The sequence below is a fragment of the Suricata suricatta genome, chromosome 10, assembly GCF_006229205.1.
Source record: "Suricata suricatta isolate VVHF042 chromosome 10, meerkat_22Aug2017_6uvM2_HiC, whole genome shotgun sequence".
Taxonomy (NCBI): domain Eukaryota; kingdom Metazoa; phylum Chordata; class Mammalia; order Carnivora; family Herpestidae; genus Suricata; species Suricata suricatta.
In genome coordinates, this window is record NC_043709.1 from 93342665 (window position 1) to 93362995 (window position 20331).

General features: G+C 39.2%; 1 protein-coding gene across 4 annotated transcripts in view; it reads right to left on the minus strand.

Annotated features, from left to right (window-relative positions):
• Nucleotides 1-18285, minus strand: part of BORCS5 (BLOC-1 related complex subunit 5) — a 114604-nt gene extending 96319 nt beyond the window's left edge. For 2 of the 4 annotated variants that reach the window (XM_029955776.1, XM_029955775.1), the window contains exons 1-2: nt 17847-18226; nt 15323-15466 (exon numbers count right to left, since the gene is read on the minus strand). In XM_029955776.1, the coding sequence (XP_029811636.1) occupies nt 15323-15466; nt 17847-17904 (202 nt within the window). In that variant the 5' untranslated portion in view covers nt 17905-18226. The other 2 variants (XM_029955778.1, XM_029955777.1) reach the window with 2 other exon arrangements.
• Between the last annotated feature and the right edge of the window lie 2046 nt (nt 18286-20331).

Genomic DNA, 20331 nt, shown 5'->3' on the forward strand with positions numbered 1-20331 from the left:
GCATCCATAGTCTCCAAAGACTTAATCATCCATTTCCTACATAAAAGGTAGCTACTTTTTGGCATGGACCTCAAGTATATTGTAGTATAGAGGTGGAATTTAAGGAAAGGTATTAAGCAGGCTGTGTTGTAGCTTATGGGAAAGTAATAAATTGTATCATGTATCTTGAATGTATCATAGATAAGCTGCTATATAACGGTTACCACTTCAGATAGCTGTGAAATTAGGTGATTAACTAGTTGTTACTTAACCTTCTAATTTCTGTATAAGTCTAATTACATGAAATAGAAGTGGGGGTTTTGATTTTTTACTTTGCTTTTCTGTTTGGAGTGTCATTGTAACTACTGTATTGTACATGATGGAAAATAATTGCATATGTTTAAAAAATTGTGTTACATTAAAAAAAAAAGAATTGAAAGCAAAAAAACTAAAAAAATCTAAAAAAAAACAAAAGTGGGTACCTGGGTGGCTGAGTCAGAGAAGCGTTCAACTTTTGATCTCAGGGTCATAAATTCAAGCCTGGTGCTGGCGGTGGAGATTAAAGTCTTTTTTTTTTTTTATGTCTTTTTATTTATTTTTGAGAGACAGAGAGACAGCGCGAGCAGGGGAGGGTCAGAGAGAGAGGGAGACACAGAATCTGAAGCAGGCTCCAGGCTCTGAGCTAGCTGTCAGCACAGAGCCCGACGCAGGGCTTGAACTCACGAACTGTGAGATCATGACCTGAGCCGAAGCCGGCCGCTTAACCGACTGAGCCACCCAGGCGCCCCTGGGGGTGGAGATTACTTAAATATATAAAACTTTTAAAAAATGCAATTGTGTGTCAACTATACTTCATTTTTTTTTAAGAAAAAAAAAAGCCTAGGACAGTGGGGAAATTTTGTCTATCCTAAAAACTATTATTATATATAAAACCTTTCTTCCAACATCTGGGCTCTTCATAGAAAACTTTTCCCAAATAGGGAATTGCAATATTTTTAAAGATGACATTAAAGTTTTTAACTTTTTAAAAGATTTTATTGCTAACTAATCTCTACACCAAAAGTGGGGCTTGAATTTATAATCCCAAAATCAAGAGTCACATGCTCTACTGACTAAGCCAGCTAGGCATCCCTAAACTTTTTATTTTTAAAATAATTTAACTTTAAGAAAAGTTGCATAAAATATAGGATTCCTATATGCCTTTCACCAGCTTCCCCCAATACTGACATAGTACCTAACCATAGTACAATTATCAAAACAAAGGAATTAACATTGGTACAATACAATCAACTGAATTATACACCTTATCATAAGTTACATTTTTTCCTATTAATGTCCTTTTCTATTCTAGGATCCAATTCAGGATCCTAGAATAGACATTGCATGTCTCTTTAATTTCTTCCAATCTATGACAATTCTTTAGTCATTCCTTATCTTTCATGATTTTGACTCTTGTGAAAAAGTTATTTTGTAGAATGTGCATAATAGTTTTTACTGATTTAATAATCTGTTATCAAGGATCATTTATTAAAGGTTTACTAAGAGCCAGACACTAAGCCCTCTACCTATATTAATTATCTCACTGGTTGATTGATTTTCAATGTTTATTTATTTTTGAGAGAGAAACAGAGCACAAGTGGGGGAGGGGCAGAAAGAGAGGGAAGCACAGAATCTGAAGCTAGCTCCAGGCTCTGAGCTATCAGCACAGAGCCCGATGCAGGGCTTGAACCCACAAACTATGATATCATGACCTGAGCCGAAGTCAGACACTAACCACCAGAGCCACCCCGGTGCCACTGATTGATTTTTTTTAAGTAGGCTTCATTCCCAGCACAAAGCCTAGTGTGGGGTTTGAACTCATGACCGTGAAATCAAGACCTGAGCTGAGACCAAGAGTCAGATCCTTAACCAACTGAACCATCCAGGCGCCCCTATATTATCATCTCTTTCAAATAAGTGCTTTTAACAAACTTTAGAGCAGAAGCATTCCAAAATCAAAGAGTAATCATCTTTCATTCACCCTTCTTCAAGTGTTGGTGTTTTGTAAATTACAATGCATTATAAAACATATTATTATTCACCCACCGCAATATCCTTTAATGTTTCCTGCCCCCTAAAAAATACTAAGTCTAAGTATAAGCCTTAAATTCAGAGCCCTTAGGACCTTTCTGAATCTTTATGGCCCACATTTTCCTACTCTTAAACCTTGGCTCATTACTTTCTTCACTTGTATTAGACTTTCCTTTTCACCTGTAAACATGCTCTCATGAGTACACCTCTAATCACTGCCCCAAGAGCGACTGATCCTCTGATATCCCACAGAAATTTAATGCCTGTAGTACTCATTTGGTACATACACACTATCCTGGACTGTAGGTATATATTTTTGCAGATTCTTGCCTAAGTGAGACTTTTTGAGAAGTGAACTCAAGGTTCCTTTCCCCTATGACATATAGTATATATTACGTTAATGCTTAATAACATTTACTGAATACCTATCAAGTGCCAGGCCTTGTGTGCTAGGCCCTGAGAAATTAGATTAAAACACAATCTAAACTCTTGAGAAATATTGGGTGTAATAAACATTTCTTCGAATACAGTGATAGACTAAAAATTGAGGTCACTAAAAGTTTCCTGTAGCAATAATTTTTGTTAACCTGGTTAACACTGAAATAACTAATTATAGATCACTCATGTGTCACAGAATTTGACAGATTTTCCAACTAGCTTGTGCTTGAAGCAAGCAATGACCTGGTTTTATGAGAAATCCAGATGCTACAGAGTAAACTTAATTAACCAAAGGCCTTTGCAAATATTCTGTAGCTGTGTGAACCTGCTTATTAATTATTATAGTCTAGCGACATCTGGTGGTGAAGGTGCTGTTAAAAACAGCACTGCTATAAATTCAGGTACATTAAAGGGAGGCCATCTTACGGAAAAAATAGCAAAACATGAGAGTGATCTAGGATATTTATTAGCATTAAAGAATTTTTAATGTTTCTTTGGCGTATATTTATTCCTCTTGTGGGACTTATTTTTTCCTTCCTCTGAGACTAGTAAACATTAATCTTGATGCAAAATTCACTGAAATAAAAATACTAATATCTTAACTGTTAGAGAAAAGTCCTTGGCTAAAAAGACTGAATGAGAACAAAGCAACTCCCAATTGTCATTTGCCTGCTCCAAAACTCTTGCAATTCAAAACCTCATTTTTGTTTATGTGTATTTGTTTACCAACACTTTAACATGTGGGTAAACACGTTTAGAAATGTGTTTAGAATATTTTGTTAATAATTTTCAATAGCTCATATGAGGAAAATAATTACCCAAAGCCATTTTTATTTTTAGTTTTTTTTAATGTTTATCCATTTTTGAGAGACAGAGACAGAGTGCAAGCAGTGGAGGGCATAGTGAGAGGGAGACACAGAATCCAACGCAGGCTCCAGGCTCTGAGCTGTCAGTATAGAGTCTGACTCGGGGCTCGAACCCATGAATCTTGAGATTATGACCTGAGCTGAAGTAGAATGCTTAACCAACTAAGTCACCCAGGTGCCCCCAAAGTCATTTTTAAAATATCACTTTGCATTTTACTGGCTTTCTGTAAAACTAAATTTTGGTGAGAAAAAATATTTAACCATTACCAAAACCCCATGACTTTTAACAAATTCTTCAACAAGTAATGAACTCTCAATGAGTCCAAAATTTAATGTACAGGCATTAAATGTGAATCAGTTTCAACAATGGAATTCATCCAAAAATAGCAAACACCTAATGACATACTCTAAATACTTTTGGTAACTGCATCTCTTTAAAAAATATCTAAAATCATTTATTTGAATGACATAACACTTCTGTGATCTCAAGTAGTACTTAAGTTCAGAAACATCTGGCTCAGTGTTTTCCAAAGTGAATCACTTGGAATGCTAGTTTAACATAGAGACGTCTTACAACTGAACCTACTAAACTCAACTCTGAGTCTGGGACCCTAAAGTCAGTAATTTTTCAAAAGTTTCGAGGTGCCTGGTTGGCTCGGTCTGTTGAGAAATTGACTCTTGATTTTGGCTCAGGTTGTGATCCCAGGATCATGGGATCAATCCCCACGTAGGGCTCTGCACTGAGTATGCAGCCTACTTAAGATTCTCTCCCCTTCTCCCCTACTCGCATGTTCTATCTAAAAAAATAAAAAAGTTAAAGTAAAATTTTCCACATGGCTCCACATGGCTTTTTAGGAATAAAGCTTGGAAGTAATTACTATCAAGAGTACACATAAAAATCTAAGTTGTTCTGATTCTAGTCAAACGTTCCTGCCTCTCTCAGACTAAGTTGTTCCATGCTGTAGGCTCTCTAAAGCTTATTATAAGCACTTATCATGCTGAATCACAATGATCTGTTAGGAATATAGTTTCCCTCACAAGACTGTGAGCTGTCTTTGGAAGGAATAATGTTTGTGGCTTTTATATCTCTAGCCTAAAATATCTGATAAACAGCAGCCACTCAAAGAATTTGGTTAAATGAATAAACAAATATATGAAACATCACAATTCTGGAAAGAGAACATGACTTTCACTTTGCCCAGGATGAACAGCCTTATCTATTACCAATTGCAAATACTATAAAATTAGCATTAATCTTTCCAATAGTCAGTTAAAATTTGGGGGGTAGGGAAAAAGAATTTTTTAAATTCTGGGAAGAACACCTTTAAAACCCTGGCTTTCCTAAATAAACATTTCAGTCTCAAATGCTAATATTTAAAAATAGGAGAATTTTTATATGTGATTTTTGGAAAAGTAGAAAAATTGAAGATAACTAACAGAATTTTATACTATTCTGCCTTGGAATGTTTCTAAGATGTCACGCAGCAAAAACTACTAACAAAAAAGAGCCTTAAAAAGAAATACATTTTTAAAAATTACATCTATCTTTATTGTCATATTCCAGGAATAATTAGCTAGCTTAGCCAGGAAATGATATTGCTTAGAAAGATATGTCCTTGGGTACTAAAGTAAACTATGTATATTTTGTTTAAATTCACAATATAACACAAATTAAAAGTTTAAAGAAACAAAAAAGAATGAATAATAGTATACAAACCAACAGTTCATTATTCCAGTAAGTTAATGTCTAGTGTGGCTTAAAATTAAATTCAGATTTTAACCTGTATACATATGGGTATCTAGAGTAATACAAGAAAATCAAAGTAGCACATCCCAGATATAATTTTGGTCAAGAATTGTTTTGGCATCTTTTAATTATAACTTTTTATGGTTATATGGTTGACTCTTTAAACCATCAATCTCAATCCACTCCCTGAACCTATACTCTCCATGTGGCTACCTTCTATCCCTCAAAGCCCTGCTCCAATGGTACTTCCCTTATGAGGCCTGCCCCCAAATTCCCAGGCCAAATTAATGATTCTATTCTCCATGCATGACTGATCTTTTGGGCATGTGGCCAATAGTACCCATGCTACATCACTGTAAGTTCCTTACCTTCTAAATCACTCACGAAACTGTAAGTTCCTACAGGACAGCTGCTGTGTCCTGCATTCTTTATATCTCTACTACCTGGAGCACCACCAGGAGTCTGGCCAGTGCCCGTGAACTTGGCCCTTGAACAACACAGGTTTGAACTCTGCAAGTCTACTAACACTTGGATTTTTTTCTATAAATACAATATAGTACTATAAGCGTATTTCTTCTTCCTTATGATTTTCTTCATAACATTTTCTTTTCTCCAGCTTACTTTTTTATAAGGATACAGTATATAAACTGTGTAACATACGAAATAGGTGTTAATCGACAGTTTATGTAATCAGTAAGGCTTCTGGTAAACAGTAGGCTACTAGCAATTAAGTTTGGGGTGAGGGGAGTCAAAGGTAAGACACAGATTTTCCAAACCAATTTGACAATAAACTATTTAAAAATTAAAAAAAAACAAAAATTAAAAAAAAAACAAACAGTCCAGCAAGAGACAATAAAAAAAAAAACAAAAAACGAATTTTCAACAGCAGGGAGGTCCATGCCCTTGATATCTGTATTGTTCAAGAGTCGATCGCATGCTGCAGAAATAAATGACCAAGGTGGTAATCGAAGGCTATTGGTATGAGGGGCTTAAAATGAAAGAAATGGTAATGGACAGGAAAAAAAAATTAAAAAGCATTTCTTTGAGGGTTTCTGCTTCTGCCCATGAGGGATTAATTGCTATTATGCCTTCTAGTCATAAACAACTAGGAATCAGACCAAATATATGACACACTCTTTTCAGATATTCTAGAACAGGCAGTGCCGGGCTTTGATCATTGAGAGAAGGAAAACAAGCAAGTCCTATCATTTCCCCAGTTATTACTGAAAAAGTTTCCAGGCTGGGGCTTGGGTGAGGGGAGGACATCCATAAAGAGCCCAGTGGCCTCAGTAAGTTGAAGAAAGAGAATGTGGAGTTTGGAGAGACTAAGGTATCAGAAGGTACACAAAAGAATACAGGGGAGGGGAGGACTCAGTAAGACAGCACTCAGGGGAACCGCACAGGGCACCCTGAATCTTGGGTTGCACACTAAGCTATGAACTTGTGGTAAAATTCCACGAGGCTGGAGAAAGAACTACAGGAAAGGCATAGGCCAAACAATTTCTGAAACCCACATGGGACTAAGGGCAGTTTGCGTTCCCACCTGTGTGAGAGTTCATACATGGGCAACAGAAGGGCACTGCCTTAGTAGTGAGGCTCAATTAAACTAGACTAAAGACTGCTCTGGATAAGCCTTCACAAAACAAAGACATGTCAGAAAGAGTCAAACTGATCACAAGTAACTTAACTTTATGCCAGAACAAAGTCTAATACACTGTAAAGAAATAAAGCAAAATCTAGTACCCAGAAACATACAAAATATACAATGCTTGGCATACAATGAAGAAATTTCCAGGAATGCAAAGCAACAGGAAAATATTACTTGTAATACAGAGAAACTTCATTTAATAATAAAAAAAGGTCCAAAATGATGGACTAGAGGTCAAGAATTAAAAATTATTATAAATTATAAATACACCCTATATGTTCAAAAAGTAGAGAACATAAGCATGATAAGCAAAGACATGAAGACTTTTTTAAAAGGGAGGTACAACTAAAGCTGAAAAATATAATGATATATAATTAAAAATACATTGAATGAGATTAAGAGCAGTACAGACACGACAGGAAAAAACAAACAAACATTAAACCTGGAAACATAGCAATAAAATTATCCAAAGTAAGGACAGAAAGGAGAAAGGCTAAAAACAAAACAAAAACCCCCTCTGCAAAACTGAGAGGTGCATTAGTGACCTGTGACATAGCATAACACAGTAAATGGAGTTCCACAAAAAGTGGGGGAGGGGGACAGAAAATATTGGAAGAAATAATGGCGAAAATATTTGATGAAGACTATAAACCTATAGACCAAAGAACATTTGGAACACATCAGTGTAAACTTAGTATTTGCAATATATACAGATAAATATAAAAATACATATAGGTATAAATGTGTGTATTATGTATATACACACATATATACTTCCTTGCTAAATCCACTGAGAAGGCCTAAGCGTGGTTTCTAAACACCACTCTCCACTAAAAGAACCAGGATTCCTGGAGAAATGCCTGATTTTAGTGCTGGAGCCAGGGAAGAACAAGAAAAGTCTGGAACATTATATCCTGCCAGAAAATTAAAACACATTCAAAGAATAATGAGAATATGTCAAAAGGACAAAGTAAGCTAGACCGACAGTGTTCCAACTGGTGAAATTTGGAGCATTTAAGATTTGATTTTTTTAAGTAATCTCTACACCCAACACAGGGCTTGAATTCACATCCCTAAGACCAAGAGTTGCACATTCCACTGACTGCACCAGCCATGTGCTCCTAAATTTGGAGCATTCTGCGATTGAAAATAGTGACTGTAACAGAGTATAACTCATTGAATAAAATAAGAATTCACCATTCTGCATGGACTTAAATAAATAAATGGAGAGAAGAGAATGCCCTTCCTGACTCTGGAATACAAACTAATAAACATGGAAGGAATGATAAAGGTAGAAAAATCACTATTTGGCAACTGTCTCTGTGTAATTAATTCAAACAAGAAACAGTAATGGATATTATAACCAGTGAAGGAAAGTGTGTTGAGAAATGAGATTTTTAGACTTCCACAATGTCGCCTCAAAAACTTACCAAAAAAGGGTAAACATTTTATAGTGAAACTGGGCAAAAACTGACATCCTCACACAAATAAAAACAGAAAGACTCTATTTCCAGCTGATCTGCGCTACAAGAAATGCTACAAGAAGGTCTTCAGACTAAAAATAAGTGACATCACATAGAAATCTGAATCTACAGAATGGGATTAAGAATTCCAGATATGGTAAATATGTGCGGAGACATAACATTCTATTGTATATATAGTTGTTTCTTCTCTTAATTTCTTTGTAAGATACGTCATCATTCAAAATAAATATATATGGGGACACCTGGGTGGCTCAGTCGGTTGAGCATCCAGCTTCAGCTCAGGTCATGATCTCACAGTTTGTGGGTTTGAGACAAGCATCAGGCTCTGTGCAGACCGCTAGCTCAGAGCCTGGAGCCTGCCTCAGATTCTGTGCCTCTTTCTCTCTGCCTCTCTCCTGTTCACATTATGTCTCTGTCTTCAAAAATAAATAAATGTAAAAAAAAAAAAAAAAAAAGATAAAAAAAATAAAATAAATATATATGGTTACATAATACATACAATTAACATATACAGTAACATACATTTTGTAAGTAATAAACATCTATTTAATTTGTATATAAATACATAACTTATAAATTCATATATATAAATAATATAAGCACCACATGGGATTCCTAGTATATGGCGATGCACCAATATGACAACTATAACACAGAGAAGTGGGGTAAATGGAACCATACCATTGAAAGGTTCTTACAGTTTATGTGTACAATATTAACTATGTGAACTTAGTTGATGTCAGATGTTAAAGATGTGTATTATGGGGTGCCTTGCTGGCCAATTTGGTGGAGGGTGCAATTCTAGACCTCAGGGTTGTGAGTTCGAGCCTTATGCTGGGTGTAGAGATCATCTAAAAATAAAATCTTTAGGGGCGCCTGGGTGGCTCAGTTGGTTAAGTGTCTGACTCTGGTTTCGGCTCAGGTCATGATCTCATGGTTTTGTGGGTTCAAACCCCAATCAGGCTCCACGCTGGCAGTACAGAGCTTGCTTGGGATTCTCTCTCTCTCTCTACCCCTCCCCCATGTGTGCTGTCTGTGTCTCTGAGTTTCAAATAAATAAGCCAACTTAAAAATAAATAAATAAAAGTATTAATAAAATAAATAAAAATTTTAAAAATCTTTAAAAAATTGTGTATAATTCCTAGAGCAACCACTAAAAACATAATGTGTAAGAATACAACTAAAAAAGTTAATGAGGACTTCAAATGGAATACTAAAAAAATTTAGTTGATCCAAAAAGATCAGGAAAGTAAAGGAACCAAAAGGAGACCACAAATAGAAAATGAAGAACAAATGGTAGACCTAAATCTGACATCAATTTATACCCTGATTAAAAGATAGACTGTCAGCGTAGGTACAGAAATAAGACTCAACTGTATGCTGCCTCCAAGAGATGAACTTTAAAGACACAAATAGGTAAAAATATAAATAAATGAAAGAATGGAAAAAAATATATACTATGCAAACAGTAAGTGTGAAAAAGCTGGAGTGGCTATATTAACATAAGACAAAATAGATTTCAAGATAAGAAATCATGCCATTGATACGAGGACAATTTCAAAATAATAAAAGGGTCAATATAACAAAAATCAATGTGCACATGCCTAACAACAGACTTCAAAAATATGGACAGAATAAAAGGCATAGACAAACACAAAATACCATCAGGAGTGCCTAAATGGCTCAGTCGGTCAAGAGTTCAACTTCAGCTGATCTCATGGTGTATGGGTTCGAGCCCTGCATCAGGCTCACTGCTGTCAATACAGAGCCCACTTTAGATCCTCTGTCCCTCTCTTTCTGTCCCTCCCCAACTTGCACTCTCTCAAAAATAAATAAAACATGTTAAAAATGTTTAAATAAACAAAATAAAAGATGAGAAGATCTAGGGGCACCTGTGTGGCTCAGTTAAGCGTCTAATTTGACTGTTGGCACAGGTCATGATCTCATGGTTCATGAGATGAAGCCCCACATCGGGACCCATGCTGTCAGTGCAGAACCTGCTTGGGATTCTCTCTCCCCACCTCTCTCTAACTGCCCCTCCCCCATGCATGCCTCTGTCTCTCAAATAAATGAAAAAAAAAAAAAAAGGCTCTATATAGTGACACAGGAGGAAAGAGGCTCACTAAAGCTAGATGCTAAAGACAAGGAAAGTTCCAGCAAGTGGAGAAAAAAGTGAAATGGAAAAGCATTACATTTCAGAGAAAGGCATCGACATACCTTCTCTGAGGTTTGATGGAAAGAAACAAGAATGGAGGCACACACACATTCACTGATGTGAGGATAAAAGTGAGGCTGCTCTTGCAAAACTGCTTTGCTTTCCCAACTGGTTTAAAGGGATCATTCGCCTAGTACTTCCAGCTCTTCAGAGTAATCAGACTAACACTTTGCTGGTTAACAGCAATATTTAAAAGGTTAACTGAAGAGGTATTACATGCACAAATAATCTACACCATAACTAGGGAAAAGTTACCAATTTTTCAAATATGGAATTTGGGGGAGAACAAACTTTTAGGATCAACCCTGGGCTCAGAGGTCACCTTTAAGTCATTCAGAATAGACTAAGCTCTAAGATCCATTCTCTCATCTTCCATTTTCCAAAAGAGAAATAAGGTCTGACAGCTGACAGAGACAAGTGTCTGATAAATACAAAGACTCTGCTTTTATTCTATTTGTCTGGCTAATAGATGAATGGGTGAGAAAGATGTGAATAAACTGGTCATTTGAAATGAAACTCCCTCATGTTCTCCTTACTACCATTTCCCACTGATTCATTCTTTCCCAGCTTCAACCTCATCTACCAATTCTCAGTGTTCCATGTGATTTGAGTCTTCACTGCTGTTCCATGAGATTTTGCTCCACCAAAGAAAGCCCCAGGCTCTTAACTGTCAAAATCAACTTCAAGTAAATCATGTTCTCAACAAACAAAAGCAGAACTCCCAACAATGCTGCTTAGTATCACTTAAATTTCTTCACTGTATACGTCTCACCTTCCTTGCTGGTAACAATGACAGTGCCCTTCTTAGTCAGCAAGACAATCTTATGCTGTATATCCAAGGTCAGTAACAAAAATATCAGGTCAGTTGTAAAGAATGTCATTTGTGCATACATGCCCAAGCACGTGTACATGTGTTCGTATGCATATATTCATCTTCAGGTGTCAACAGAATAATTATATAACTTTTATATGTAAAATATCAACTTTGCATTTCTCTTATATTTCATTTCTATAGATTGATATAAAATCATGCCATTCATTAAAAAATATAAGTGGTTGAATTTTAAGTTAAGAGATTTATAGGGCTTTTTAAACCCTGGGAATCTAATATGCATCAAATCTACATTTTGCTTTTTGTGTTTTGTTGTGGCCATTTTTTGCTACTTGTAATTTCTTAATTTTTCATTTTCTAAAAGCTTTACACTTCAAAATAAATTGCTAATTCAGAGACTGCTGTGAAAAAGAGAAATTCTTCTCGCTTAAATAAAAAGAGGAACAGATATTTGGTACTGGTATAGAGCATAATTATACTCTGCTATATCTATCCAAAAGGGTTAAGACCAAAGAATCTGCTTGCTTATTAGAAATGCAAACATTACCTCAGTCATCCGAATAGCCCCAAACTCGCTGGCTACTGCCTCTGCAGATCACCCACCAGCATTAGCATTACATCACATGACATTACGGAACAATAGTGAACTCTGTGTAATACTTGAATATATTGTTTTGAAAGAATAAACTGTCATTAACTTGAATAAAAAAGCTTTCTGAAATCAAACCTGGGGGGTATAGCCCTCACTGTGCGGCCTTTCTACTAGTTTGAGAAATAGCCTCATCCTGAAAGCAGTAAAGGGCAAAAAAAGAGAGTAGAGCATAAAGGCGACAGTGATGAGTGGTCCTCCAGCTGCCCAGCAGGCAGGCGGCAGAGCTTTAAATTACCAGGCGGGGTGGGGGGACAAAGCAGGGGGCTCTGCGTCCTGCTGGAAATCCAACAGCCGCACACCCATCACCCGGTTGTCTTTTACAGCCCGGTGATCTTTCTAATTGGTTTTGCTAGAATTGGAAACAGTCTTATTCTAGGTACAAAACAGCTGAAAACTCCATGTCCTGAGGCCATCTCGATGTGAGCTATCACTTATAGCCATGTGACTTTAGGCAAGGAGTTCACACCCTCTGAGTCTCAGTGTTTTAATCTACAAAATGGAAGGAAAAATAAGATCACACAGAGGTACAGGAGGAAGGGGAGGGATTAGGTACTGTTATTATCAAAATTATACTTATTTCCACCCAACTGTCTTCATTGTCTGTCTCTTCGAATCACTAAGATGTTTCTCCTTCACAAGTGAAACGTGAGCTTCTGCTTAAATGCTTGCTGGCTTTTTTTGTTCCCTGCAGTCTGGCCCCTGCCACATGTTGCCATTTTTATTTTCATGCTGCCCTTATCAAATGATTTCTCCACCTTCCTTAGCCAAGTCCCACCTCTTAACTGCACCCTGCCCCTCACCAGCTTTCTTCTCTCCCACACCTATTGCCAATGTTCTCAACAACCAAGGTTCAAGGAGGTTAAAAAACAAAGCCAGGGCAAACAGCTAGCTGGCACCCAAGGCCCCATTTAAATCCAAGTGTCAATGCAACCATGTCCAGTTGCATGGTGTTAACTGGATTACAGTAATTATTCACTGTTAGGGTTCCCAGTGATGATTTTATTTTGTTAAAAAAAATTTTTTTTAGATTTATATTGAGAGAAACAGAGACAGCGTGAGCAGGGGAGGGGCAGAGAGAGAGAATCCCAAGCAGGCTCCACACTGTCAGCACAGAGCCCCACGTGGAGCTTGAACTCATGAAACTGTGAATGAGATCATGACCTGAGCCAAAGCCAAGAATCAGATGCTCAACCAACTGAGCCACCCAGGAGCCCCTCCCAGTGATGATTTTAAATCTCAGGTTAGGGGCACCTGGGTGGCTCAGTTGGTTGAGTATTTGACACTTGATTTCAGCTCAAGGCATGATCTCCTGGATTGAGCCACAAGTTATGCTTTGTGCTGGCAGCATGAGCCTGATTGGAAGTCTCTGTCTCCTTCTCTCTACCCCTCCCCTGCTCTCTCTCTCTCTCTCTCTCAAAATAAATACATAAAAACTTTTTTAAAAAGTTTACATCTGAGGTTAGTTTCCCTTAACACCAAGCTTTCTCCTAGATACTTCCCCTTCAATTTATTATCATAAAATAAGAAGTATTTCAAATGCTTATAAACACTACCCCAGAAAATTATTAAATATATCTCAAATTCTGGGAATTTTTTGAGTTTTGTTTTTGCTTGTTCCTAGTATTTCCGTAAAGTGGGGACAAATGCTGGTCCCATAAGGCCTCAGCCAGGACTAGAATACTTTTTAAGACTCTGGACATAGTTAACAGGAAGCAGAGACATAAACTGTGACCACAGACAGTATGACATGCATATCTGGAAGGGCTGGAGTATAGAATACGAGTGTCCACCTCTATGTTTCTACAGCTAAATTAAATCCAATTTGTCTTTTAATCTGACTGAATGAGGACATGTGGAGATGGAAACTGTATTAATGTTGGCTTCTTTGAAGAATCATGTTATCCCCCAAAATAATGGAAACTCTTAAGATGGGTAACAGGATGTAATGTGTTGCTTCACGAAAGGACCAAAGAGTTTCCCAGAGTCCAACACTGAGGCCTGTAGGAAAAGATCGAAAGCATGTATTCCCTCACCTGTAAAGCAGATGACTCACTGGGAAGGATAAGATAATATATGGCTCACTAATACAGCACTATTTATTTTTATTTCTGTTTTTAAGTAGAATGTAGAACAGTGTAACTAGTCTCTGAAATCAGCGATGAAGGTTCAAGTTCAACCTCTCTATCTGCCAGCTGTCTGATCTGACACAAATCATTCAAGCATATTTAACGATGTAAGAATTAAATGGATGACAGTTGGGTGTGGGTGTGGGTGTGTGGGTGGAGGGGGTACCTTCTAAAAGAAATAGCTATATAAATGTAAGATGTTTTAGGTTATATTGTACCAGGTTAAGTACACCGGGACCTTACGTTCATTTGTATTTCCCACTCTTGGAGAAAGAGACAGAAAGAGGGATTCTTATAATAGAAACCCTGTTCCATTAATAGAAAATCATTGCCACTACTTAATAGGTGTGAAAAAATTTAACAAAATTAATAAAAATATATAATTAAATTATCAAGTGAATAATAAAATTCATATTAAAAGGCAACTCTAGGGGCGCCTGGGCGGCTCAGTTGGCTAAGTGTCCAACTTTGGCTCAGGTCATGATCTCACCATTCGTGGGTTAAAGCCCCACACCTGCTTTGGATTCTGTGTCTTCCTCTCTCTCTGTCCCTCCCCTGCTCATGCCATCTCTCTCTCTCTCTCTCAAAAAAAAAAAAAAATAACTCTACCTCAGTATACACTAATCAATATATGCTATTTCTCTCATACACATCCTCTCCTCTCATACAAAACAGTTTCCAGAATTAATTTTAAGCGTACCAATGATTATGGGGATTTTCTCTATGGATCTGAACTAGTCAACCCACAGTCCAGGCCACAAGTAAGAATGAAAATCTTTGGGGCAACTGGCTGGCTCAGTTCAGAAGAGCATGCTACTCTTGATCTCAGGGCTGTGGGTTTGAGCCCCGCATGAGGTGCAGAGATTACTTAAATAAGTAAAACTTAAAAAAAAAAAGAGTGAAAATCTTTTTGTAGAAATATAACAGGTGAAGGCCAACTCCAGCATCATTCATTCATTCATTGATTCAGTCCCTTCTTTATACCAAGCTCTACAATTCAACAGCACACAAAACACCAAAGCTCCTCCCACCATGGAACTCACATTCTAACAGGGAAACAGTAAAAACTGATTAAAAACTGCAGAGAAAAGCAGCAAAAAGGGTTGCAATTCTAAATAGGGCAGTCAAGGAAGCCTTCACCAAGAAGTTGCTGTTTAAGCAAAGGCCTAAAGTAGATGAGGAAGGCACATGGCTCTCCAGGGAAAGCAGTGTGGCTCTGCAAACCTTTCCAGCAAGTCCAGATAAGACAAAACCCAAGTGCTTACCTTTCAAAAGCGGCTGGAAGGTTGGAATCTCTTGCAATTTGATGACATCGGGATCATTACTGACATTCCGGGAGGGCTGGGAGCCTGGAGCTACAACCACAATATCGTCCATCTTGGCTCTGTGCTTAGCTGGAGAAGGAGTCACTGGAAATAAAGTTACACTGCTCACGAGCTGCATGTTAGTTAGCCCCCTCTGTCTCACTAAAGTACGGTCATTTAAAAGAGTATTTTTACACACAAAAATGCTAACTGTAGTCATCCTGCAGTGAGGACTGGAAAAGGGGATCTGAATCATGGGGGAATCTGTATTTTCTACCAAAAAAAAAAACATTATAGGAACTTCTAACATGTATGAAATTGCTTTTGTAATTAAAAATATCTTGTTATTTGGCACATAAAAATATAAGGTAGGTTATGCTTTGGATTTTTAGTTTGATTCTCCTGACATTGTCCTTATGTTACCAATGAGGAAATGAGTGTACAAAATTTTGCTATGACCTGCCCACAGGCAATAGTTATAGAAAAAGAACTAGGAAAGGAATTGGAGGTCTATGGGGTGTTGGTATACACAGCCCAACCCTGTGAAACTGAGGTTTGCCAAACTGACCACCTTATCACAGTAAGCCAGGTGTATATAATAGATCCTATTTGTGGGGGGAAAATCCCTAGTTCTCAACCCTATATGAGACGGGTCTATTCTTGAGGCACTGGCCCCCTGACTCTACATTTACAGGCATTAGTCTAAAAAGAATAGAAATAAACAGGAGGGCCATTGTAGGCTGAAGCCAAATTCAGAAATTTGTAGGACCTCTAGATTTCAGGTCTGTTGCAAAAAAGCAAAGCATTTGGAGGAACTGATTCAAACTACCAACAATTGCCTAGATCAAGATACCTTCCTCTCCTCAATATTTTCCATGCTGGGGCAAGAATAAACCTTCAAAGCGGTTTATCCTCTAGAAGGTGGTATTTGCAGGCTCATCACAGATACGTCTCAAAGGGTGATGCAGGGGTGCCACAGAACTGCCCTGGTCCCTGGAGGCTAGAGTCTTCTGTGGCTTGGCAGTCCCTCCTTTTGAATCTCTGCTTTTATTGCTCAAGAAGTATCTCTTAACCTCTTTTGCTAGTTTACTTCACACGTCACAAGTCCCAAGCCAGAAATCTTTCTTACTACAAATTAACTGATTTCTTCTTCCCCAGACCCCAGCGGGAAACAGATTTCACTAGATTCTCGCTAATCTCTATCACCTTGCCTGTAAAATGGGGCTGCTGTAAGGAACAAATACAAATGTATGCAAACCACTGAGCACAGGGGAAACCGGCAAATTCTAACCTATGCTCTTGGTTAGTTTGCTATAGGACCAGTTAGAGCTCATGCTGTTGGTGAGTAGGTGAGCAAGCAGGTTTTTTAAGATGCCATGCTTCTTCCACTCAAATATGCTTCTAGCTGGACATAGGGGCAAGAAAAGGAAAGGATAACAACTATCACTGTGTTTGCAGTAACAGATCAGATATGCTGGGTCTTCCAAGGAAACAGAAGAATGTAGGAAAGCTAGTGGAGGCTGCTCACCATTAAAAGGTGTCCCAAGCTAGCCCCCCAAATGAGGACCTGAACCAATCTTGAAGGACACACTTCAGTGTGGACTAACCCTTTGTCAGCTTCTACATTTCTGAACTACAGACATTAAAGGCAGCTGTGGACTCTTGGTGTATCTAGCACCTCTCTTTCTGCAAGTGTAGAATAGGGTTTAAAATTCATAATATATGCAAATATCTAATCATTAGATTGTACACCTGAAACTAATGTGTTATATTTAGGCTTCAGATTTATTCCAATTCAGATTACCATCTCAAGCAGAGCCAGTTGTGCTAACTAAAGTTTGTGGCCAACAACTAGAGCATTGAATCCTCAATTAAGTATCAACTGTTTGCTATATTCCTAGCACAATAATCCTCCCATTCCTATTTAAAACGCTGGGAGAAATCTTAAAATACGAACGGGGTAAGAATAGAGAATGCGATGCTGGCCAACTCCTACAATTATAGGAAGGGAATCGCAACACCTTCTCAAGGGAAAATGCAGTTTCTGGAGATGTTTTTACCCAAGGGTTCAAATCGATTGTACACCTGTCACACATCCCTTCTGGAAAGGAACATGTCCTTAGAGATCCTGTCTATGATCCGCCCGCTCTATGACCCAAATCTCACTGTGTCAGTCCAGAGCACTAACGCCAAAAGTTAATTAGGTCGCCTTTTAAAGAGGGGGCAGCGCTGGGGGAAACAGCTGTTTTGACAATAAATAATGAGCATGGGCGCACGAGCTGATTTAGCTTGCAGTCACAGGCATTCCCATCTGGGGAACGACGGCTAGGACAGACGGTGACTTTTTTCTCTTTTTCAAGAAAAAAGTACGGTGAGGGCTCTCTGTGCGTTCGTGTCCACGGTCCCAATCCCCACTAGTTTGGGAGGCAGCAGTCTCCGCAAGCAGACAGGGCCGGCTAGAGGAGGGTGAAGTTAGGACACCGACCTGAGGAGTTCAGATCGTTGGGTCGGCTCTCGACCTCGGAGCTCTGCTCACTGCCCATGGTGGCGGCAGCGGAGGAACGGCGGGCCAAGCGGTCACCGCTCCGGCGGCGGGACGACCGGGTAGGGACCGGGGACAGGGACAGGGATGCTACACCAAATGTGGGCGCCGCTGCAGGGCCGACTTGTGGAGATGACGCTCCCAGCCCACTCAGGTGCGCTGACGGAGGGGGATGGGAGGCCCTACTTGGGGAACCGTCGCGCCAAAAGGCGCAGCGCAGCTGCTGGGTTTGTTTGCCCGCACTCTTTGGGGGAACCCTAAGGACAAGAGGTGGAAGGCACCAGCTTCAACCGCGCCAGCGGCCGACGGGCGGCGCCGCTTTCACTCACTCGCTCCGGCGCCGCAAGCTCGTTCCTTCAGTGACGCGGATTGGCCGCGCCGGCTGCGCGCGGCCGTCAGTTCCGGGTTGGAGGCCGCCCCCCGCCCCCCAACACACATCACCACGCCCCCGTCCCAGGGAGGGAGGGAGGGGAGAGAGAGTAATCACCCTTAAAGGGCCCCACCGCCTCAAAGCCAGAACCACCGCCCCCATAGAGTAAGACCTTCCCTAGTGTTATAATGCGTCGCCTTTAAGCGTTACCCATCTTTTGGCACTATAGTGTTAGAACTTTATTAAATGGGGCGTGGGGATTGTTTATTTTGTTTTAAGATATACTTGACATATAACATTATATTAGCTTCAGGTGTACAGCACAACCATTCAGTATTTGTATATATTGCAAAATTTTAAATCTTGTTTACAGATGGAGAAAGAAAGGTCCTAGATAGATTAAGGGTTAGAATTCACGACTATCTAGGGGCGTCGGGGTGGCTCAGTTGTTAAGCCTCCGACTTTGGCTCAGGTCATGATCTCACAGTCCGTGGACTCGAGCCCTGCATCTGGCTCTGTACTGACAGCTCGGAGCCTGCTTCAGATTCTGTGTCTCCTTCTTTCTCTGCCCCGGCTCCCTCTTTGTCTCTCAAAATAAAATAATGAACATAAAAAGAATTCACAACTGTCTGAATGCAAAAAGCTCCTGTTCAGTTCCAGAAGGTAGGCACTTGGCAGTGGACAACCGTACCAAAAATTTAGATGGTGAAGGAAGGAGCTGGAAATGAGAGACAAATGAATAAACTGAAAATACTGAGTCAGGGCACCTGGGTGGCTCAGTCTGTTAAGCATCCCACTTCAGCTCAGCTCATGAGTTCCAAGCCCCACATGAGTTTCTGCGCAGACAGCTTAGAACCTGGCTCCAGATTCTTTGTCTCCACCTCTCTCTGCCCCTCTCCCATTTGTGCTCTGTCTCTCTGTCTCAAAAATAAAAACTTTTTTTTAAAAATTAAAAAAAAAGGAAAATACTGATTTACATGTGAGGGTGTGTGTCTCCTCAAAGGAAACTGGATGCCCCTATAACTAGGCATTTTCTGGGAACCTTGATATTTATCCATAGGCCATTCCAAAACTAGCAAAGGTGAGGGAGGAGTACAAGTGACACAAAATGGAAACTCCAGGTTTGGGCAGATCAAGGACAGCAGCCTAATGATGCAATTCTACCAAAGAGTTGGGTGGCTTTGTGGGTCTCAGAATTTTATATCATTATATCATTTTGTATCATTTTTTTCATGAAATTTCAAGCAAATGCCCTACCATTTTATATTTATAATTTCAGAAGGAATGCCAAGTAAATTGTATGATTAAATCCCTTCTATTCTATAGTGTTATAGACATTTCCCCTGTGTTACCTCATTGAACTTTCAAAGCAACCCTGCAGCCCACAAATAGGTATCTTCCTCAGGGTCACCAGGTAGTAAATGGTAGAACCAGGATTTAGGACTATCTGATTTCAAACTCATGCGTTTTCCTCTACTCACCATTGCAATACTCTGAGAAAAGTGCAAATGAATGTAAATTCAGTATTTGGTGGGAATATGAAGAAAGAACTAAAAACTGCCGGAGAGATCAAATAGGTTCCTAGGAGGTGGTATTTGACTATAGTCTTGAGGTTTACATTAACCATCAACCTGAAGAACCATTCCTCCGTGGAGAGCGCCTGACTTCTCTCCCAGGTGTGCCCTCTTTGGGGGTGGGCAAAAGAGAAGGGAAAAAGAGAGAGTACAACCCATTCTTGTTTTTGTTCCCCTCTTTCCACATCAAACTATATTTATCTTGTGTTCCATGCCCTAATCCACCCTGATACGGTGGTGTTTTTTATGTTCCCATTGGATGAACACTTCATTCTAAGGTGAACATTCTAAAATTCTCAACTGGCAAATGATCAAATATATCATCCTATTATTCTCTCCTGGCCTGCAAGGTCGCTGCTGAAAAATCTCACCTAGGAGGGCTTCCCTTATATGAGAGAAAATGTATTTCTCTGTCTGCTTTTAAAATTATCTTTGTCGGGGTGCATGGGTGGCTTACTCGGTTAAGAATCCAGCTCCTGGTTCA